The 24,231-nt window shown below is 37.8% G+C and overlaps 1 protein-coding gene across 4 annotated transcripts in view; it reads right to left on the reverse strand.

Moving 5' to 3' along the window:
* chd1 (chromodomain helicase DNA binding protein 1) overlaps positions 1-24,231 on the reverse strand; it is a 45,708-nt gene extending 21,477 nt beyond the window's left edge. For 2 of the 4 annotated variants that reach the window (XM_030064839.1, XM_030064837.1), the window contains exons 1-15: positions 23,894-24,231; positions 21,778-21,899; positions 17,033-17,234; positions 16,620-16,733; positions 11,913-12,109; positions 8,855-9,126; positions 7,899-8,124; positions 6,894-6,994; positions 6,603-6,781; positions 5,906-6,030; positions 3,781-3,997; positions 2,553-2,642; positions 2,201-2,391; positions 1,134-1,322; positions 581-740 (exon numbers count right to left, since the gene is read on the reverse strand). In XM_030064839.1, coding sequence (XP_029920699.1) covers positions 581-740; positions 1,134-1,322; positions 2,201-2,391; positions 2,553-2,642; positions 3,781-3,997; positions 5,906-6,030; positions 6,603-6,781; positions 6,894-6,994; positions 7,899-8,124; positions 8,855-9,126; positions 11,913-12,109; positions 16,620-16,733; positions 17,033-17,234; positions 21,778-21,830 — 2,316 coding nt within the window. In that variant the 5' untranslated portion in view covers positions 21,831-21,899; positions 23,894-24,231. The remainder of the gene's footprint in view (positions 1-580; positions 741-1,133; positions 1,323-2,200; positions 2,392-2,552; positions 2,643-3,780; positions 3,998-5,905; positions 6,031-6,602; positions 6,782-6,893; positions 6,995-7,898; positions 8,125-8,854; positions 9,127-11,912; positions 12,110-16,619; positions 16,734-17,032; positions 17,235-21,777; positions 21,900-23,893) is intronic. The other 2 variants (XM_030064836.1, XM_030064835.1) reach the window with 1 other exon arrangement.

Raw genomic sequence — 24,231 nt, forward strand, 5'->3', positions numbered from 1 at the left:
CCATTCTGGAGTAAAACAACAAGCACACTAAATCATTCAGTTAAGTTTTGTTTTCAACGCAGTAGAGAGCAGAGAGATGCACGACTTGAGGTGGCAAGTGTGTGTTTTTTAAAATGCAAATGAATGTGTACAAGAGGTCACAGGATTTGCAAAATGGATTATCTCTGCATAACTTCCAACTATGTCTGGGTGGGAGGCAGTGCTTTTTCATGTCTTTTCGCCACGGCAGGAACTTAACTGAAAGGTAAGCTTGCCATGTCACTCTTTTAATCTGACGAAAGCCTTGTGAGAGGGAAATGTATCCCTCATTTCCATCCAAAAACTAATTTCTTTCTCCTTGACATTCAGTCCTGTACAAGCTATCTGCCGTATACATGGAAGGAGTGGCTCTGTGTGTACAAACAGTTTGTGCTCTCAATACCATCTACTGGTGAGCGATCCAGTACTGCAGCTTTGAAAAACACAAAACTTCACAGCCTCTTGAGGATTTCCATGACATAGAAACTCTTAAGCTGTTCACAATGTACAACATAAGCCTGGAGATTTCCTCTTTATGCATCTAGACACAAATGAAACATACCTGTAAAGCTTCCCCTTTGTTGTAGAACTCGTCCTCTGGTGGCTTGATAAGGTAGCAATGGTTACAGCATTTCTTCAGTTCCATCATAATGTTAAGGAAGCCGGAGGTGCTACCCTTGGTGCCTTTACTCAGAGCTTTGTAGTTCCTGGTCAGGATCCACCTGATCACATGTTGGCAGGCGCAGGCGCAGGTGCAGGCGCAGGTGTAGGCGCAGGCGCACACACACACACACACACACACACACACACACACACACACACACACACACACACACACACACACACACACGTGGGCTATGAATGACTGATTGATGATTGATTACTTGCAGTGAAGAATTTAAATCATTTCAATTTTATCATTTGAGAAAAGTTTCAAATGTTTTGTTTTGTTTTTGTGGATCTATCCACCTATGATATGTCATATATCTTACTATCTATCTCTATTATTTATGTGTAACATATACACATACACAACGACCACTGGCCAGACAAAAACAGTGACACTAGTAGTAGTTGTAACAAACATAAATGGAAAGGTACTGTCCCATTCTTACTTGTAGTACTGTTTCTGGATAGCACTCATCTCCACTCGGAGGATTTGCTCCACTTTAGCAGGAAGAGATTTTTCCACATCCTTCTTGACCCTGCGCAATAGAAAAGGCTCAAGCTCCTTGTGCAGGCTGGTGTATCCTGAGTCCCGGCCTTTACCATGCTCCTCCTCAAACAATTCCCATGAGTGAAACCTGGACACACAAAACACTTTTTAATCCCTTTTTGGAAATACCTAAAATCAGCAATGAAAGAAACAAATCAATAACAACCAATATCTGTTACAACTTGATGGGGAGCTAAAATTAACCCTTGAGGGACTATGGAGAAAAGCTGAGTAAGATCTCAAATCTCTCTATCTGAGGTACCTTCACGGTACCATAAATGCCTTGCTGCTACAGTCTTTCAATAACACATTGGTTTTCAATCGTTTCCATATGTCATTAACAAGGTGCCTCCACAGCTGCTCACCTGCTGTTGTGAAAATCTAATTGCGAGTGAAAAAAAAAAATCAAGACGCAAGTTGTTTTTTTGGGAGTCAGAACTGATGGAGAAAGTATTGGGACAAGCTGGTGTCTGTGCAGTGAGTGACCAAAGAAGTGTAGGCAAGTGTGTGGGAAACAAATGAAGGGACAAGCAAGGTGAGCGGGTTAAAATAGTTTGAGTAAAGATAAAATAAAATAAAGTTGGGATTTAACTAGAATTACAGTGGTGAAATAAGAAATACTAGAAATAGGCTAATGTATTCTTTACAATGATATCAACAGACAATTATATTGGCCAACCTCCTGTCTGCATGTTTTCACATGTCCACATTTTGTCCATTTTCCATGTCGTAATTCTCATGTATTTAAAACATCAATTCTTCTTCTTTACATAGCCATTTTCTGTTTACTACAATTATATTGCTGAATTATTTGACATTATACTGTATCCCCTTAACAGTGTCAATTTCTTTCTGTCTTTCCTGTTAATGTGATTTGTGATTTCTTTCACACACCTGCCCTGAGGTAGCAAGCCAAGCACACACATTGACTCTCATAAATTTAAGTATTACTGTAAGGTGGCCTACTTCTCAGGCATAATGAAGTGCAACAGGGACCACAGCTCTTTGAGGGAGTTCTGCAGCGGGGTGCCTGTAATGAGGAGCCTGTGATTGGACTTGAAGTCGATCATCGTTTTGTAGAGGAGCGAGTCATCGTTCTTCAGCCGGTGTGCCTCATCCACACCAATGAAGGCCCAGTTAACATTGCCTAGGAATGACTGAAGACACACACACACACCAGCAACTGTTACAACTTCTGGATGTGCTAACATCACTTTGCAAGATTAAATTAATATCATATTAGGAGGAAGGCAAAGCAAAACAAAACAGCAAAAACAAAGGCTTTCAACAATTTGTCATGATAAGAGCAGCTGCTGACCTTGTCTTTGAGGAGGATTTCATATGTTGTGAGTAAGATGTTAAATTTAAGTCTCTTGTTCTGGACGTGCATCCATTCATGTGTTCGAATCTAAAAACAGGGGAGGAAAAACACTTAAAGCCAGTTGTTTGAGAAAGCACAATCTGTGTTACGTACATACACACTCTAATACATTTTTCTGTAATTGAATGCTACATAAAGAAATACCACAAAATGAAGGAAATCACATCAAATTCATCAAAACCAGATAGTTGATGCTCTTGCTATTCTTATTATAAGTAGTATTTTTCTAACAAAATGTACATTTGTGCATTACAATATTAACTTTGGGCTTTATGCCTCTTTTACCCAGTATTTTTTTTTTACCATAATGTTTTAATTATTACTAGGATTTAATTTTCAAACTGGTTGAAACACGAATTGTGTATCTGTCTGAATGCAAATGAATGCAATTTATTACTATTGTCAATATTATTGTCGGTGATATCTTTACAATAAAATCAAAATACAACCAATAACAGTATGCCTACAAATGTTAAATAAACAAGTTTCTGTGAGAATACAGCGGATCACTAAGCCATCCGCTGTTTTGAAAATGAATTGCACATTTAGCAGAAAGAATAACACAGAGGGGCAACAAAAGACATTCTAACCTTGTAACCTTTCTCAAGGTTTATTTTCCAATTTTTGCAACACTAACACATAAAGAAAAGTTGGAGAATGTGGAAGCCCTTTGCTCTTGTTAACTGTAAATATTTCTAAATCTCCCTCTGCTATATGGCACCATAGCCTGCAGCCACTCTTTCGTCTTCCTTAGTAGATGTTTTGATGTAATATGAAAAACAGTACTAAGAGTAAGAGTTCATATATTTTCTGAGTATAGATCCTTATACATTTGCAACCTGATTTTTGTAGATTAAATTGGAATGATTAGAATGGTAATGGTGGTGAAAAGTACAGAGTAGTTAAACACAGTAGACAGATTTTTTCCCTCACTTGTAACACAATTTTACTATGTACTGAAGAACATAATCATTTAGTTTAGGTTGTGTAGATTTTAAGGATATATAATACTTAAAGATACTCAGAAAAGGCCTCATAATAAGTAATAATACAAGTTATCACAGGAAGAACATCTATGTGGATCCCACAAGGTTTACAATGAATATTATATCTGCTTCCATATGATGTTGTACAAATTGTTTAGAGCATAATATCCCCATAATACCATGTTCCTGCTGCTGATGTCTCCCAGGTAGACCACAATGTTCATCTGAGGGGCCCAGAGCTGGATCTCTCTCTGCCAGGATGTCAACGTGGAGAGAGGCACCACCAGCAAAAAGGGCCCATAGAGTTGGTGTTCATGAAACAGGTGATTAAGGAAGCAGATAGTCTGGATGGTCTTCCCCAAGCCCATCTCATCAGCAAGGATGCAACTATTGCCTCTATTTTTGGGGGCAGGAAAGAGAAACAGAGGAGAAGTTTGGAATTTCAGATCTGTCAAAACAATACCAACCTCTGTTATGCACAGCATGCAACATTCAGCTAACAACCACCAGATATACCAATCACAAATATGCCAGGAATTTCATAGACCAAGCAGTATACAGTTGGATATAGAGTGGTGAAGTCCCACCCCTTCCGGTGGGCCCCGATGGGACCTTTCGGAGAAATAATTATTTTCTGGTCCCCCCGTCGTTATGCCATGGATTACACAAATGTTGTTTATAGGCTTAAATTACAAATTTTCATGTCAAGAGTTTGACCATTTATTGCGCCATTGTTCAGTTAAATGCTGTTGAGAAAACACAATTAGAAAGACTACATGCTGTGTTGCGTATGTGACGTCACGTCATCGCCGTTTCCCTCCATCCAGATTCAAGTCAAGATGCCGGTGTGTTTTGTTCCCGATTGTCCACGTCTCCGAGGGCCGACGGAACACCGGACCGGGTGGGAGGGCGAGCGGACCCCGCCGTTGGGCGGAAAAACTCAGAACCTCAAAAACTCAGCGCGGAGCAGAGAAATCGCCATGTCTGTTGTAGGCTTCCACTGCGGGTGGTGCCGTATATCATTCGTACCGAGAGCAGCGAAGAGTTGTAGTTGCGGGCTCACACAAAACCTAGCATTATTAATATTCTTCGGGGTAATTCTGGCAGTGGAGACACGTGACAACGGCCCCGGCCCCGTAAAATTACCCCGAAGTTCCGGCGGTGGAAACGGGCCTATTGCAACTAGGACTGATACTGTCAGCATGAGTGTCTTGTTTGCGGTGCGTGTGTTTACCACAAACAGCTCTGCCTGAATAGTGAGCCTCTAGCTAGTTGGCACAAAATCAACACAACAGTATTTGTTTCTTCTCTTGTGCCCTGATTTGCTTAAGCCAAACAGCCAATCAGAAAGCCCTCTCTCCTCGATGGCCTTCATTGCTGATTCGTCATGCTGAAGTGGGGGACATGTATGCACAGACTACAGGCAACTGTCAGGCACAGAAGGTCCTACAAAAATCGACTGCTGACTCTTGGCTTGGTGTGTCAGGGGTTTTAGATACACTTCCATTACACAAAGACTCATCAGAATAATAATTAGTTTTGGGATTCAGCACCTTCATTTTTACCACAGGAAACTTGAGCACCTGTTAAATCAAAATGCATTCTTCCTAATCCTCAATTCATCCTTAAAATACAAGATATTATTATTATTATTATTTTTTTTTTAAGAAAAATTACTTTAGTTCAAAGCAAACAATTACATATTCAATGCAGAGGTACAATGATATGGAACCTCCTCATCTTATTAGAACAGACAGATGCAATTTACTAAAATGTCTGAGCTTCATTAAATCTATGAACATTGTTGACATAAACATCTTGACATCTTGGACAGACCAATTTAGAATCAATCACCGATTAGCAGTACATGCTAGTAAATACAGGAGGGAAAAAGTACTACAGGGTTTCCTCTAGGATTTTTTGAAACTGTGGGGGAGGGCTTCATGGTCGTTAGGGTTAGGGTTAGGTTTCTCTCCCTCTGCGAGCGCGCTGCAGACAGTAAACGGGTGATGACTCCGGTGTTCATTTTTCAAAATAAAGTTAATTGCAGTGTTTTGTACCATTTCATGATATTTAAATTATCATTTCAAACTGATTATAATAAATATATTTGCGCAAAAAAGGCTAGATAGCCTATGTATATGTATATATATCCTTTTTAAATTGTTTTAACATCTCGAAGAAAAAAAAATCATTCCGAAGGTGTGGCGGCTTTTATTTTGCCATGGCGGTGCGCCACGATGAATTACATGTAGCGGAAACCCTGTACTATGATAATGATACTGAGGATTCACAGAAGCATACTTGCACCAGGAGTGGGCCATCCAGTTCAGACTGTCCAGCTGGTAGTCTCGAAGTTCTAAGCCATCGCCTCCAATATAAGATGGCTGCTTCTTCATGGGCACAAATCTTGGTCTCTGCTTCAGCACCTAGAAGCAAATACAACAGCTAGTTACACTTTGTTCATAAAGTACTCCGCACTTCAGTTTACTTTAATCTGTATACCTGTGACACAGGGAAGATCACATCAGGCTAGACAAAAAAAAAAAAAAATCTGCAGGTAACTCAACAAAACTGTTTAAAAAGTAGGCTATTCATTGAATCAAAGCATAAAACTATGAAAAAGAGGCAAACAGGGGATCTGAAAGTTTCCAAAGACTCTAAGAGCATTTTAGATACAAAGCAATTCATGAATGTGGAAAGAAAGTCAATCCTCCATTCACATACTCAAAAGACAGGAGACATCCATCACTACTGTTAATTTTACACTTCTGATCCATTTTTTCTGAAGCCACTTGTGTATATGAAGAATGGAAATACACTATTTTCACTTGAGGGTATTATTTATATACAAAGAAATTTAAGAACCGTAAATATCACTTTTAATCGTCATATCAAAATCACAGTTTAATACTAGCAGCTGAATATACCTCTAGGCACCAGTATTCAGTCACAAAAGACAACTCGACAGACAAAAATAAAGTGGGTACTTGAAAGTTACCTTGCAGTCTCTAGAGGGAATGGTCTTGGACTGGTTTCTGTTCATGTAGTCATCTATGCATTTCTGGAACTTCCTGGCAATCAGGCCTCCGTCTTCCCAGCTACATTCTGAGTATGGCAAACCTTGCCACTTGCACAGGTAGTCTGGGTAGCCAGCTGCCGACTTCTGGTTTGAATGCCCTGCTCAAGAGATTCACATGCCAATGTACTTGTGTCAATCAAACGACAGCAGCTACTCAGTATATATATATTTCCTTATACTTAAACTGATGGTACATATGAGAAAGCACACCTATGATTCGCTCTACAAGTTGATACTGTGAATGCAGGTCATCCATGAGCTCTTCTTGACAGTTGAAATACTCTACATCCTCTGGTGATGCCGACTTCAACCTAGGAGAGAATAAAGTATTAAAGTGACTGAGAACCCATATTCTTCTGCCATTAGTGGCCAAATGAAGAACTTCTCAGTCCATGTCCACACTAAGCTGGTCACATATGAAAATGTATTTCTCTCAGTTTTGGCATTCTATTCACACAAAGCCAGCATTTTCCACTACGGAAAACAGAGCTTTTCAAAAATTGCCTCCAAAGTGTGCAAATCTAAAAATGCTGGTCTCATGTTTTCGTATAGATGGGTAAAACTAAGCTTCCTGAAAATGATGACGCAATGTGATGAGTGAATGTTTCTGTGTTGTAGAGTGGAAGCATAGATGTAGCCATGCAGAATAGGGGGCTTGGGGCATTTTGGGGCGTTTTAGTGTGGATCGTAGGCATTTGGAAAAAACAGTGTGAAACAGTTAGTGAGGTGTAGTGTGGTTGGAAGGGCAAAATGGTGGTTTCAGATTTACCTGGCTTGGTGTGGACAAAGCCTAAGCAATTTGACAAATTCTGGTTTCACATCAAAAAGTAAGATTGCATTGTGTAGCAGCAGTGGCCTAGAAGTTGGAGAAGCAACCAGACGGTTGCCAATTCGAATTGCTAGACCAGCTGAGAAATCAAAGGCAAGAGCAGTAAACCATCAGTGCTCTGCTATCCTTCAACAACCTTAAACAACTACTGTCAAATGTGTCTTTGCACAAGGAACTAACCCTCAAGCTACTCCACTGGAGTTGCTCACTGGATAACAGCAGAAGACTGTGGTTGCACTTGGCAGCTCCAAAGAGTGAGCATATGCAACTGTATGGATGTGAGGCAGGGTAATTCTCAAAAAAGCAGCATTCTGGACTATTAACAGTTAAACAGTTAAAAACAAAGTAAAATAATAATTATTCCCTGCTGCAATTCCAGGTCTTACCATTTTTTTTTCTCCTGTTCTTTCTTCTTAAAGTTGTCCAGTTTTTTCATCCCCTTGACATTCTGTAGTTTGAGGGTCTCTTCTGTCTCCCAGGTGTTGTGGATGTGGGACCAGTTCTTCCACTTGATCAGGTACTGGGTCTCACCAACCTCTTTATTAGCGTTGAAGTTGCCATTAGGATCCCCGTCTGCCTCTACAGCGTATACCGTAGTGGTGCCTCCAGTTGCTATAAGAGAAATATTGCAAAACTGTGCTACATGTTCATTTTTTCCTCATATCCTGTTGAAAGTTATCAAGAAATATTTGTTATTTCAGTTAAATTCAGGCCTCTCTTTAAAAAGAGCACTGACCAATTTGCTTTGAAGTCTGTTCCATTTGGTCCATTTAACTAACTAAACTTATCATTCCTGTGACCTGGTAGCATAATTTATGGTTTGTAGAGTAGAAATGTGAGGTTTACCAGCAGGAATAAAACACAATGCACTTTATCCTCAATTTTTGGGTAAAATGTTCAATTTTCAATTCAACTGATCATGATGTCAATAACACAGAATGTTCCTTGACAGATATCTTCAAGGCAAAGTTTATTCAGGGTTTTCACAGCTGGCCTGATGTAAAATTCCACGACTTTCCACAGCCAAATTAGAGGACTTCCAAGACCTAGACACATTGCTTCTCCTTATTCATGTGTTTCAGTTCATCACAATTTCAAGGGGGTAAACAGTGTGGTTTTGACTAATGGCAAAGAGAAAGAAAACAAAAGGGACCAAACAAAATGTAAGAACAATTATTTACAATTACATACTGATATTTCCTGACTTCCAAAGAGACTATAAAATTCCCCAAATAACCTGTGTAGAATATATATCTCAAAATTCCATGACAAGAGAAACCAGCTTACCGCACGCCTTAAATAAAGTGGATAACGACATCAATCTTAGCAGCATGTTCCTCACCTCCTTTCCTTCCTATCCTGCTCTCCATCACTCTCTCCAGGGTTTCAAACTCATCCTCCTCAGGCTGGGGGACATCCTCACCCAGCACCTCCACCAGATCATCTGAGTCCGTCTTCAGCTCCTCATCCTCCTTGTAGCTTATGTTGACAGTGGCCTGCCGCCGTGGACCTGCTGAAACCACTTTCTTGTATCCACAATCCTCATCCTCAGAAGACAAACACTCATGTGCCTTCCTCTGAATGCTGCTTTTCTTTCCATTTCGGGCATTCACCCTAAAAGGCAAAAACAGCAGCCAAGTAAAGTTAAACTGATGTCACTCCGTATATTCCTGTAGAACAGATGTTCTAAACTGGTCTATCTATATCAATACATAAACACAGATTATGATCAAGTTATTCCCCAGATGTTCACATCACATTTTAGATATAGATTGCATTGACTACTCAAAATCGTGTTGTTATCCAGTCTAGATCCACTTCATTAATTTTGGGGCAGCACCCTCCTGGTGAAACTCTTGTTTTTGCGATGGAGTTAATGGACCAAACTTGGATGTATTACACTATCCCAACTATCACTTTCATATGACTGTAACACAAATATCGCCACATTTCTCTGCCCATCATTAGGTTCCACTACACACACTGATGACACAGCATGTCAGAACAAATAATCAATTTATAACCGAAGACAGGGTTAATTTATTTACTTATTAAGGCCCCTGGCTGTGTGCTCCCTTCAGATTCCATCCATTCAAAAATCAGCACCTGGCAGACCCTGAGGCGTTACTGGGCCAGTTGCAAAATGTTGTGCCCATAGTGTGTTCTAGGCCTTCCGGTTTTCTTACCTCTGTTTGCAAAGTATTGCTCCATCAAAGAGAGCAGGGCAGTAACTGTTAACTATTTTTTTTTCCATGGTAAAATGGAGACTCATTGTTAGGGTATCAAACATTCCTGTAAACATTGTAGGGAGTAATTAGATAACTTTTCCCAGCTATATGGTAATGTAAGGGATTATGTTTTTATTTTCAGTAATCACATTAGAGCTGTCTTTTCTATCAAAATTCTCATTACTCTAGGGCTACAACTAACGACTACTTTGATAGTCGATTGGTTATCAGTTATTGAAAGCAATCAGATATTTAATTTGCACAATCTCTGAATGGCTCTTATTTAGCTATAGAGCTTTTAAATTAACGTTTTAAGCATGTGCTAACAAAGACAATATACACTCAGTGGCCACTTTATTAGGCCCACCGGTACAGTCTAATACAATCCAATAAAACTGCTCTGCCATCAAGTTTACCTTTATGATGCATATAATTCTCATGTTTTTTTTGTTACAGTAACAGAGGTGTTCATTCAATTCAACGCTTGGCATTAAGTTCATAGTCAGTGGTGCTGTTGTACTGGAGTGCATTTTATTGAAAGCTGTTTCTAATATTCTGTACCCCTCGTGTATATAAATAGGGAGAACAAACAATTAGAAACACCTCTCAGTATAATGTAGTCCAGTACAAGACCTCTGCAAACTACAACCTCAATAATAAACATAGAATTAAATTGACATTCTCCCCAATGTCAACACAGATGGACATTATAAACTTTGTTAAAGGTAGCATTTATGGCAGAGCTGTTGCACTGAAATGCATCAGATTGTACAGGTGGACCTGAGAAAGTGGCAACTGAGCGTATATGACTTCTTCATTCAAAAATATGTCTTTTATTAATCTGCTGCTGATTTAACCACTACTAATACAAAAGATAAAAAAAAAATCAGTATCAAGTTTTTGTCCCTTGAAAATTATTAGCTAAAGGTATTTGTTCAGTAAACTAATTCAATTAATTGCCCGATTCTTGAGTTAACCTGCATTACAGTAATGTCCCTAGCTGTACAAACAGTTTTATTTTTACATGAGTAAAATTAACGCGCAGACCTGAGTTGGCAAAACTGCCTTTTTCGAAATGTTTTCTTGAGTGTAAAGAAGCTGAATGAACACTAACACAGAGAGATGGCAAGTCCGGATGGGAAGCCCCGGGTGGAAGAGGTTAAAAGCCAATACAACTGCGTCTAGAGATAGCTGACATCCGCTGGCTGAGAGGCTAATTATTTTACCTGGACGAGTCTGCATCATCCTCAAGTCCAACGTGCCTTCATTTCAAATGTTTGTGCGTGACCGATGTGCTCCCATGATATGCAAGTTCTGCTTTACAAATCTTGCAGCTAATCCTCATCTATTGAGGGTTCTGGGTGAAATACTCTCAGACTTTTAAAGTTTTGGGGCGCAATGGTGTTGCATCGGCCGCTGCCATTTTGCTACATTTTGTATTTATGTGTTGTTTCCCAGTCACTGTATGGCACACTTAACTCTCAGCAAAGATAGTAATGATGCAACATGGCTCAATCCTCAGGAATTCATCTCCAGAAAGCAATGTCAGGTCCACATACAGCATAAAAACACACGTGATGATGTAACAGATAATTTATTGACAATTAAAATCGTCAACAACTAATCATTGATTTTTTAACACAATTTCGACAAATCATTGCACCCCTAAATTACTCCCATTACCTGATCATGGAGCTTTTTGAAAGAATTCGATTCTTAGTGGAGAGAAGAGAATAACGCGAGTTGAGTTTAAGGCCAAGTCTGATGAAGGATTGTCCCAGCCAGTCTAACTCCTGTCTGCTGTTCTAGATTCAGATTTTTATAACTTATTTATTAGAAGGTATTAAAAAGGTAAAACTGAATCTACACTGGCACTCATGATTTATAAAGTAATTAGTAATATAGTTATTTTTTAAAGAGACTAATTAGTGAAGTAATGTGATTACCATTTGTAGAAAGCAATGAGTCAACTTTAGCTTTTCCTGAATTATCTGAATTACAAGCACTGCCTATAAATTGATTAAACTGAATAAGATCATAACCAGACTATGGACAGTAGCTGGGATACTCAGAAGTGGAAATATAGGCAAAGTCTCATGAGTCAGTACTGAAATCTTGTTAGATTGATCTGATATACAGTTAATCAGCTAAATAGGGCGACTAGCTACTTACTTGGTTGGCGGCTTTCTGCTCTTGACCTTGTGTCTGGGCTCATAGTCAGATGCAGTCTCATCACTGTTGTCCTCTGCTGTTGAGTCAGATCCAGAACCACTCCCAGATCCAGAAACAGATCGAGAGTCTGAAGAGCCTGAGTTTCCTCTCCTCATGGATCCACTTGAAGAGTCTGAATCATCGCTACTTGATGAGTCCTATAAAAGATTATCAGGATCAATGTATCAATGTTCATGAATAATCATCCTGTGCCAATTATGCGAGAACTTCAAATTACACTGTCACATCCAAAAGGCATGAACGGTGTTGTCCCATGTCTACTCATCCTATATGGTTACATCAAAGTGCTATATAAATAAAGTCTGACTGATTGATTGATTGATATAATTTGTACAGCTGCATCACAAATATCACGTCCACAGCAGGGGCCATCATGGAGATCCATTAGAGAAATGACTGTACACACACACTTATAACTGCACTAGAAAGCTCAACATGGGTTTCCATAAGGTAGCATGTCACTTGTTGCTGTGTGGAGCAGCAGAGGTACTTGATGATGAAGGATGACATCTTTTCACATGAACACAGATTGATGGTGTTGCCTGATAGAACAGTTTCCTTTTACAAGTGACATTTTTTACATTGTCTTGGTTTTCAAAATGCAGCCACACATCAGATTCTTTCCTGCTGCTGCCAAGACCCAGTAGCAATCTCACTGTTGTGACAGGCTATGTGATGTTGAGGATGACTTGGCAGCAAATCACAACAATTCAACAATTCAGCATTCAGATTTATTTATCTGCTTGTTCTGTAAAGTTGACACATGTTGCAAAAACATATGCATTTTACTATGCCAGAAATATTGTCTTTTTTCTTTTCAGGATTTCAGTGTTAGCATATTGACAAAAAGAAAATGAGTATTATTACTTAGGCAACTATGTTTTTTTTATCATTTTATTGCAAATTTTTGTTTTCAAGAGATTCTGTTGTGTGTATTGATGGTCACTTAATCAACGGCCACTGATTTTGATTTGTGAAGTCAAATTGTTCATACAGTGTGTCAGTAAAGTATCTGTGGGTGTTCCACATCAGTGATTTCGTGAGTCACTCAGCAGAGTGTGTCACAAAGACACTGTTTACACCTGGTTTTAACAGTGGTGATCCCAACCACTGATGACAGCCAAGACACATCGCCATTCACATCTGTCTTTATCATGTGTCGCAAGTGCGTTAGCTGACCACTTCCATTAATGCTTACATCACTTTGTTCACTTCATCCTTGTTGGGGACACATCAGGAGACATTAGCATTTGGATCAATATATAACCTAATTGCCATATATCCCATGGACTTTTTAAGTCCATGGGATATATCTAATATGCATATTTATTAAAAGTTAAAATAAATGATTTTTTATGTTTACATATGATCATGTTTTCACAAATACTATCATTATTTATTATGGAAACAAACACTTACTAATAAAAAATGGTTGGAAATCACTAAAATGTCAACTAAGTAACCATCCGAATTTAATAACAGCCACCTTCTAATTAGCCAAAAAATAATAAAATGAGCTTATTCAAAAATTATTTTGATCATTTTATATGAGATTTTTTGGCTGTATATCAAATATTATATGGAAAATAACACATTTTATCTATGTCCGAGAAATCATTTTCAACTAAGTTACCGACTGTAAAAACACCTCTCAGGGAGGTTTGTTTTTTCCAAATCACATGAAGTCATTTCCTCTTGAAGAAAAGACTGGCAAGTCTTCAAGGTATGTACTCGCTAGTCTATCTTAATTATTTATTATAAAAGTAGTGTGTGAGTCAAGTCTGTATTTAGTGCATGTCAACAGTGTTACTGTAATAATCACTATAAATAACACTGAATAATAGTTTTACTCAATTATATATGTCATAATGAGAAGGATCTTTCTGGAAAAACACCATGTGGTGTTTGGTTATAAGCAGCAATGTTGACTTTAGGCCTGAAAACAGTAAAAATGTCAACTATGATACTGTCAACTATGTTACCCTGTAAAGGTAACCGAGTGGACTAAGAGTGACATAGCTGACACTCATGATATGTTCTTGGCACTTTTTTTTTTTTTTTATAGTTTTCAGGAGTTCGTTTAATATAAAACATTTGCAGTAAATAAAAAAACATTGTTTTTAATAAATATTCTTAAAACAAACTTGTTTTTCAGGAAAATGCCACTATCTGCTGCAGAAAAGCAGCGTTGTTACCGTGCACAGAGAGATGCCGACCCCGCAAAAACGGGATGCATACTTTTTGACTGAATGTAACATTACTTTGTTTATTGTGCTATTTTGGTTTTGCACTAAATTTAAAGCACTTTTGTTTTTTGTTCAAAATTTTGACTGAAAGAATTACTATTTTGTTTTCACATTTTTTGATTTGCAAAAGCGTCATCAAATGACGCTTTTGTCTTGTCTTTTGAAGGTTATATGATCACAGATTTATTTGGTCACAAAATTTTTGTGATGTGTGTGACATTGCAGTTAATAAACGTGCAAGTGATCCATACAAACTAGTTGTATTATTTGTGATGTCACAATGATACCAAATGGTTTTAATTAAATGCAAGTAATGGAATATGCAGCTTGCTAACATAAAATAATAATAAACTGTTAATTTTGTTCATAATTATGCTAAAGAAATCATTATATTTTTTAATGTCCAGTCAACTCTGTTACTTTTGTCAACTATGATACCATGCCGTCAACTACATTACCATTATGTTTTTAATGAAAAATAATATTTAACTGTTCCCTAAACACTAAGGAAATGGTTAGAAACCTAGTAGCTGTGAAGTATGTAGCTCACAATAATTGAAATAAGAAAACTACTATGAATTTCATTAGTTTTCAGAGAAAATATGTAGACCATTAAATGCATTCTCTGAAATAAGGGGTTAGAATTTTTTTTTTTTTTTTTTTTTTTTTTTTTTTTTTAAAGGTAATTCTCTTTATTAATTGGGGATTACAATTAAACATGTAGGTAAATGGACACATATTCTTCCAGGAACAATGCATTTTTTTCATATCTGGTGTGTATCCAAAAGTTAAAACTTTACTGTTTTTGTCCGTAACATAGTTGACCAAATAATCAGTTAGCATCTCTGTTTTTAAATAAATATCTGAATATTCAAGCTCAAGCTCATACTGAATATGGAAATTACTAAAAACATAACATTTCAGGGGTACTTCTTAAGGAAAAAAATAAATATATTGGCAAATATTAACTTTTTTTCCAGAAATTTACAAACTCAAAAAGTCCTGTAATTATATATTGACCCATTTACACTACAAATGATAAGTGGTCAAATACATCCAAGACCACCTTAACAAGTGCTGAGTGATTTCACAATGCGTCTTTCCAGTTGTTTACATTTAGTGCTGTCCACTTGTGCTCCCATCACTCCCAATACACATTAAAACCAAATGTAAAAAGGGTCTTACACATTCAAGTTCACATATATATATGTATATGCGATATATGCTGTTTTGACAACAATTCATAAAAGGAGTTAAATTATTAATGGTGGTCAGAGGAGGATGAGGTTGTTTTTAGAACTGTTATATAAAAGCAATATCATGCCTGAGGTTGTGCTGTTCCACTGAATATCTGCACGACTGTGATTCTGTCATCGCTCTCGTGTGACCTGCCTTAAATACCTTCTTGTTTTTATACAGCTTATATATCAATAGAGAGTGAACAGAACATATAAATTTTACCGCATCTACTGGCATTCTGTTGAATTTTTAAAGAGATTTAGTTTACATCATTTAAAAAGATAAAGGGCAATTAAAAGACATGTCAATATACAGTACAAGTGTTGAAATATAATTTAAGGCTTACTGACATTCTACTGACTTCCCCACAAAGTCCCCTATATATGGACAGCTTTTGTTGTGGTGTGACAAAGCCAACTTTCTCAGATCAAGCACTCAATTAGTGGGTATTTTGTTAGAAACTTTTGCCACACTGCTGTATTTTTGTTTGAGTTTTTTTTTTTTTTTTTTGTAGGGTTGAGGTAATATGGGTTTGGGTTGATTCAGATTTCCTTTGTTCTCTTTAATGGTAATTCACAGAATGAATGCAATTTGTCCAGTCTTATTTATATTGATGACTTTTGTTGTGTGTGGCTAGCTGGAACCAAAATGTCTCGAATGGTCCTAATAAACGTGCAGCATGTCTAGGCTGGATTGAAAGGCGTAAGACGTAACTTCCACTCCAGAGTCACACCTTAAAAATTCAACAAACTAAAACCTAAAAGCCACAGTGCCTTTACGTTGTTGAGACACATCTGTGTATAGCTATTACAGCAAAGATGACCAAATTTGCTGTATTTATAGCAGTCAGGTATAAGAGGTTCATGCCTAATAGTCAGATTTTTTTTAAACATAATAATAATAATAATAATAGTAATAGATTTTATTTGTAAAGCACTTTTCATTCGAGAATCTCAAGGTGCTACAGGTAAAAAACAAGAAAAGAAAATAGAAAACACAGTAAATATCAGCAAGATTAAAAACTCAGAGACGGAGAAGCGGCAAACAAACAGACGCCAGCGTCCTCTCCTCTCTCCTATCCCTAACAATTAAAAGCCACATGACTTTACATCATTTAAAAGGACCATACCAATCAATATTAAACAACAGTATAGCTACTAACCTCATCTGTTCCGCTATTTGAAGAGCTTTGCTGCTGCTGCTGCTGCTGAAGTTGCTGTTTCCTGAGCATAGCTGACCTTTGCACTGCTAGGATACTTGGGTTTGACTTCCAGAACTGCAATCAATACAGTGGAGCAAGTTAAGTGGAGCTTACAGTTAACACATATCAATGTTCAAATGTTCTCTGAGCAGAGTCATCTCCAAAAAATGTGTATAAAGATGCCAGGGCCTTTCAGACCAATCCAACTGCAGCAAACAACCAGGGTTTCTGCACTGGAGAGAAAAATGCTGTCATTTTAATTCTTTACATTGTGGGTCATGTGATGTTCACTAAGATGGCATCTTTACGCATATCTTGTATAGCATAGAATTTAATACTGGTTATGGTATTATCTTGATAACATGCTTCTCTACCTCAGCTCCATCGATGTTTGACTTATTTGGGGGTTCAATCTTCTCCTTGGATTTCTCTGAATCAGAATCTGACTGGCTGCCAGAGTCTGAGCCACTTCCTGAGTCGCTGCTCCCTGATTGGCTGCTGCTGCTCGAACTGGAGCTGGAGCCTGAGCCTGACCCAGACCCAGAGCCCGATCCAGAACCAGAATCATCAGAGTGACTGCAAATTCACAAATAAACAGATTTATACTTTATCACAGTATTTGGGACTCTTCCAACAATATCAACAATGTCTATTGTGTATGGTAGTAGTATTCAGTGAATCCACAGGTTTCAGAGAGCCAAATTTAAAACATTATTTTTTTTTATTTGTTTATTTTTGTGATGCTGCTGTCATGCTGGAGCTGCTGAACTGTGTTTCATTGTTTTTAACAGTGACAATAAATTTCTATTCTATTCTATTCAAGGGATGATTCCAACTATTTTCAAAGTAAGCCTTATTTTCCTGCATCATTTTATTTCACAATACAGCTTTACGTATCTTCAGTTCACCTATAGCACTTTTCTTCAATGTACATTCAAGGGCCCAAGCTCTAACACTTGAACCCCAAGCAATTAAAAAGCTTTTTTCAACACAACAGTGCAATAGAAAATTCATGATGTGAGACTGCATCTTACTATTCAATTCATGATTTAGTATTTTATTGCTCAAATAATTAGATTAAATACTTCTGAATATTTCTTACAGCAAAATATCCCATTAATTTTATAATGAAATGTTTGACTATTTAAAGGTGTACTACAAACTTTTGAGACATTTGTTTACATTGAATTCCATTTGAATTATTCTATCTCATTTTACAATGAATCCCAAGATAACAGTAATCTGAAGCACTATAAGTCAAAGATGTGCATTTTTTTGTAAAAATGCAGTAAAAATATATTTAAACAAAATTGTAGGCCCTGCTAGTAAACAACAGTAAAGAGAGAGAGAGAGAGAGAGATGGATTTGGTCTTCAAAGCCAGTTGAGATGAACTGATGCCCTATCCCTGACAAATCAGCAGGGTCTGGGGAGGCTGATTCTCTGCAGCAACAATGCTACAGAATGACTACAGGAGCACCAGAGGTAGCAGTGTGCTTGTCTGGTTATGCGTGCAACCACAAGCTGTAATTTGCCACTTTGATCATGAAGGTGCGTCTGAGCCCAAAAAAACTGCTGGACTAAAACAAAGTCAAAAGAGGGGGTCTGTGATAGATAGTTAGGTCCATAAGTAATTGGATACTGACACAATATTCAGAATTTTGCCCTTGTGCAAGTGGAATTGAAATGGAGTAATCATGATGTGACTGAAGTGCAGGCTTTCAGCTCTAATTTAAGGAGCTGAACAAAAATATGGCATTACCCACATGAAACTGCTTTTCAGTCTAGTGTCCAATTACTTTTGAGCCTCTGAAAATGGGGTTGCACGGTATAAAACTGTAATTCCTAAACAGGCTACAGTAGGAAATCAGGCAACGCATTTACATGTTCTACCTTACTCTGAGTACTTAAAATCCCAGTACACATTTGAGTTTACATGGCACAATAAGCCTTTTTTTCCCCCACAAGAAATCTAGCTGCCTTATGCAATTTCCCTTAAAACAGTACACCAACATTTTGGGCAAAAATACCCTTTTTCCGACTTACCCAGACTGAGAAGATGTTCAATACCATTTTTTCGGTTCCTATGGGTAGCATTTTGTGTTAACTTAGAATAAAGACTTTAAGTCTAAAGGAGTCATTAGGCTAACTCTGTCAAAGTCAAAAAAATAAACATTACAGCAGCTCCGAAGCTGTCTTATTTAAACAGCATATCATGTGGATTTAAATTGATTTGTGTATTAAGGAGAAGTTACATGGCTGGTTGAACTGTAACCACTAGGCCAAAATGCATGTATCGTTCTGTCTAACACAGTGATCTGCACACCACTGAAGGCGTGCAATGAAAAGCTACCCATAGGCACCAAACCAGTGAACTTACAGATGTGAAAATGGTATTGAACATCTCAGTCTGGGTAAATCAGAAAAAGGGCATTTTCCCCTAATTGTTGGAGTATTTCTTTAATCCCTTACCCTGATTATGAAACCTGCTTTCTCATTTACATGGCATTTGGGAAAACTACATAAGTGCCCATATGAAGTGAATGACCAGATTACTGAAGTGAAGGATTCCTACACATTTTCCAGTACATAATTCCAGACTTATCTAGGATTCAAGGATTCAAGGAACTTCTCGGTTGATTTTTTTTTTTTCCCAGACAAAATGTAACTTGTCTGCCTACTGATGGTAACATGTCTATCATGCATGTTGATACTCCAGATGTTTAATGTTACATTCTGGATCTATACTATTACCAACAGTTAATTCATTGAGTGCCACGGATGACCACTTAAAGTCAGCTTCTGTACTGAATGTATTAAGACAGGCCATAATGTTGCACTCGTCAGCCACACACTGGTGGATTGAGCAAAAAATTATGACATCGGGTGCTGACATTGCTTTATCAAGATCACTGTGCTCTTCCCCTTCCATATGACTTGTGATGGCTGCCTTGCTCATGTTAGAGATGTTGAATGATTTCTCACACAGTGTGCATCATGCTCCTTTCTCCCTGTTTTAGGGTCCTTTGCTAAACATTTTTTATATTTTGGATGGGTGAGTCATTTCTCAGAAAACTTGCATTTTCCCATCTTGTGGCATTGGGTGGGATGGCACACCAAGTGCCATTGTTGAGTTGCACCATAATATTGACAGGTGTTTGAAATGCTCTAGTAAACTTACTCAGCTGGCTGCTCTAAATGTGAACACAATCACAATTTTCAGTATCAATTCAGTATCACGATTTCTGAATTACAAATTTTTAAAACTGCTGTTAAAACAAAAGCCAGTCTGAGAACTCAAATAGTTTTCCATACTCTTCTTTTTCCATACCTATCCAGACCTGGAAATTATCACAATTACATTCTAGTTTTTCCATACTTTTCAAGACAGTGTAGGAACCCAGAATGAATGTTCTGTTAAAGCAAACTGCCAACTGGGAAAACCAGTTCATATCAATATGTTAATGGTAATTACAAGTAGGAAATGTAGGATGTTTGTGGGCTCCATTATCTTATATCTGGTAACACAAAGTGCCAAAGTGTGTCAAGCAAGTGTGTCACAGCTTGTTCTTCCAATATCACCTGCATAAAGCAGACAAAACAGCAGCCAGCAAAGTAAACTAGTGTGTGCAACAACTGAGAGCAATCATAAAACAAAAATGCTGTTATATGGGTTCATTCACAGCTATTTAAAGACATGTCAAACTACAGTCTGAGTGTAACTGTGTTGACAAGACATGTTTTCATTGCTTTTGAGTTTAATTGTTGGAGCCAGCTTTGGCCCTAGAGTATTTTGGAGAAGAGCACTTCCAGCAAACTCAAGCTGTATAAAACTCCAGTTAAGTTTGCAACAAAACCTTGAATATAAACTATTACCACAGCAGGAAAGCATGGAAAATAAGGCCCCTATTGAAAATAAGTGAAACGATCCTTTGTTGCTGAGTAGAATATAATTTAACTAAGTTAATTACTTAATTAAGTTATTAGTAAAGCATTGCTACATAAAACAGATAGGATCCATATTGTTCTAGTACAATATTGTTCTACTACAGTTCTTTTGTTACAATTTAAAATTGGGAATGCAGCACTAAGATCTGTCATTGTATGATGATAAAAAATAAAAATGGGAATAAATGTATTTAAGGCATATAATATTTTGTAACAGCATACTTAAATAATTTATTTGAATATGCATTAAGACTTTTTACAAGCTTGGAGCTGACCTTAAACACAGGTTATGCAACACAAATAGATCATACTCTAAATGAACAAGCTCAAGTAGTGCTAACATTTCATTCTGTTTAATTTTTTTTATTATTTTAATTTAATTTTTTTTAACAAGTTTCACTCAGATGGTTAATTTCTTTAACTAATACCATTAGTGAATGTAGGGAGAGCCTTATGACATCACAAATATGTTGGCATACCACCCAACAGTGTCTTCTATATTTCTTTTAATGCTTTTAAGTATTTATGAAAAAATGCCCACTGCATCAAACTTGCAGATCCTCTATGTGCCCTAATATCAAGAATCTCATTATGTCATTGACATGACTGCACTACTCTGACTGCAACATCTGTCTGAAGACGCTGCTTTAACACAAGGAAGAGCTGTGTCTACTTTAACCAAAATAATGAACTATTATCATTATAATCTCAATTACTATTAAAAAAGCACACTCTTCAATACTGCAATTGTAAATGAAGTAGGAAGAGCAAAGACAGCTGAGTGGGGTACCTGCTGTCCTATTCAAAACCAGAACAATGTTTTTGTACAGTTTGCCTCAAACACTAGGGGCACACTGGACAGAAATCGAAGAATGTGCCTTTAAAACCTCACAGCTATTCTTTGATATTGTGTGTTTCTTTCACATCCAGCCAAAGCAGTTTTCAGTAATATAAGTTCTTTGCCTTATTCCATTATTGCTCAAAGTAAAAGGTCACCTCAAAGATTATCATGGGTTGTGTGTACTCTAAGTACAAATAATGGGTTTGGATAACCAGCTACTCAGCATGCAGCTTGTATTTGTGCTGACAGTTTTAATATAAACAATAGGTTTTTATTAGTGACTATGAAGTTGTTAAATCACCCCTTGTCTGAGACATAACAAATTCTGTTACCTTGATTCTCCACTGGAGTTGCTTACACTTTCATCTTCACAGCGCCCAGCCATGATAAAGTCCAAATTATAAAATTTCCAACAATAAGTAATCTATACAGTCTTTTGTCCCTCACAGTCAACCTGTAAAAGGAAAATAGATATTACCAACAAAATAAATACCACAACAGACATGACTTCGTCAAAGCTGACTCAGTGAACTTAAATTATGTAGTCATTATGACCATGTAAAATGGGATTGATAGAAAAAGCTCTTAACTTAATTAAACAAACTCACACTTGCAAAAAATAACACTGCACAGATCCAGGTGCTTGTTAGGGTTGAGAAGTATATTACATAGTTTTCTAGATATGAAAATGCATGACATTAACATCTCAAAAGGTAATGACATGGACAATATCAAATTTAGGGTTAGCATAAGACTGTGATTGGTCTGATTTGATACAAATCTTCAATAAAACACTTTGTGAAGTAACAGCATTCTCTACATCCAGTTGGTATCATTATGCTTTTTTAAGAGTGCTCAATGTTCACTGTTGCTACACTTACAATATTGTTGAATCATTGTCTTGATGCAAAATGTATGATTTTATTTTATTATTTTAATGCTGCCTTAGACATTGTTCTGATCAACAAAATACTTTGTTAAGTAATTTATTCTCTACATCCATTTAGTATTACTATGTTTTCTAAGAATGCTCCATGTTCACTGCTGCTACACTTAAAACTTCATGTAGGTGTGAACTCAGTCATATCATATATCTTATCGCCATCTAGATGTTTGGCATAAATATCCAGGCATGGAATTTAGTCTATATCGTGCTGCCCTAGCTCCTGTCCTGAAAGAGTCATGCAGTTCAGTAAATCCCTTCGCTAGCCAGTTGTGACCTTTTCAAAGCTGAATCAACTAACTGAAAACAGCGCTTTTCAAGCGGGCGAATACCATTTCACGTTATGTTTCCTTCAAAGAAACAAACTGGCGTTCTCTACGGCACCTTAAAATATATGATTGCTGTAAACATCTACTGCTGAAACAGCACTGGCTGAATTTAGTGGGCAGCTACATATCGAGGCTGTTATTTACTCCCCGGCTGCAGTGGCCTGATGAGGCCTACATGAACACGAGTGCGTTTTCTGCTCCAAAGACTAGCAGCCGCTCTCAATACACACCACAACATCCACATTCGCCCATTAAACACGGCTCAAAACACCTAGTCAAATTAGCAGTCTTACGTCAACTTCGTCGCCGTCGAGAATTACAAGTGTGGATAATGTTTAGTTTGTAGCTAAGTCGCTATCACCAGCGTCGTTAGCTAGACAATGTTAGCGATGGCTAACTGTTGGCGGGGTAGCCCCAACGTGCAGTCGGTCAGTGCGGCCGTTAGCCAGCCAGCGACTTAGCTTAATCACAGGCCAAATGGGGCATAGTGTCGTTGAACAAACGAGAGTAGCACAATACTAGCGGCAGTTACATTACCTTACCGTGGCAGAATAAAAGTTTACGTCTCTTTGTAGCAGTTAACATCAGGGTTTGCTACACTGTTTCTTTAGCCTACAAGCTCCAAGACAGTACATATATATGAATTTAACTGGTGGCACGATTCCATAGCAGCTGCCAGTCTTAAGTGTAACGTTAAGTCTAATGTTTATTCATTTTTTCCTTTCACGTTAACCTTCTGAACTATGGGTAAGGATAACGTAAACAAGAGTTGACAGGGATGCTAACTTAGCAGGTAAGCTAAACAATGCTAACTTAGCCCAGTGCTAACTGAGCATGTTAGCTACGGCAAGGTGCGCGGCGTGTGGCTAGCATGGCAGCTAACGAAATAATAAAACTAACGCTGGTCTAATAAGTAAACCACCTAAATGTTCGCTTTCCAGATATAACTGAGTTAATACACAACTTTCTCGTCGGCGATGCCTCATGAAAATGCCTGTATCTGTTAACTTAAAACTCGTCTAACATTCATTATTTTCCCCGCAAAACCAAACTAACGTTAACCCTCTTCCTTCTTGCTTTCAACAACTCCCTGCTTCCAATGGCTGTAACACTACCATATTAGCATTATCCCACTTTCTCGCTGAGCTACGGGTGTATGCAATTCTAATTTGTTACCTGGAAAATCTGGTGAGATTCCCGTCTGAATCTCCCGTCTGACTTGGGCAGTCCTGTTTTCCTTTATTTTCTTGGCTAGCAGACACTGGTAGCACCTAGCAGCTAACTCCCAGCCAGGGAGAGCAGCCCTGAACGGTTCAGCTCGGTGAAACTGGTGCAGCGTTTCTTGACACCCCCCCTCCCCCCAAAAATCTCGGTTTCTTTAGGCTTCCACTGATGTAAACAAAGTCAACCGTTCGTCGCTAAACTGCGATTACATAAAGCTGGCATTTCAGCAGAGAGTCCTCCAACAACCGGCCTCTTCCATAATGCCTTCAGGTTCACTTCTTTAGGAAACC

Source organism: Myripristis murdjan, chromosome 12 (assembly GCF_902150065.1).
Source record: "Myripristis murdjan chromosome 12, fMyrMur1.1, whole genome shotgun sequence".
NCBI lineage: Eukaryota > Metazoa > Chordata > Actinopteri > Holocentriformes > Holocentridae > Myripristis > Myripristis murdjan.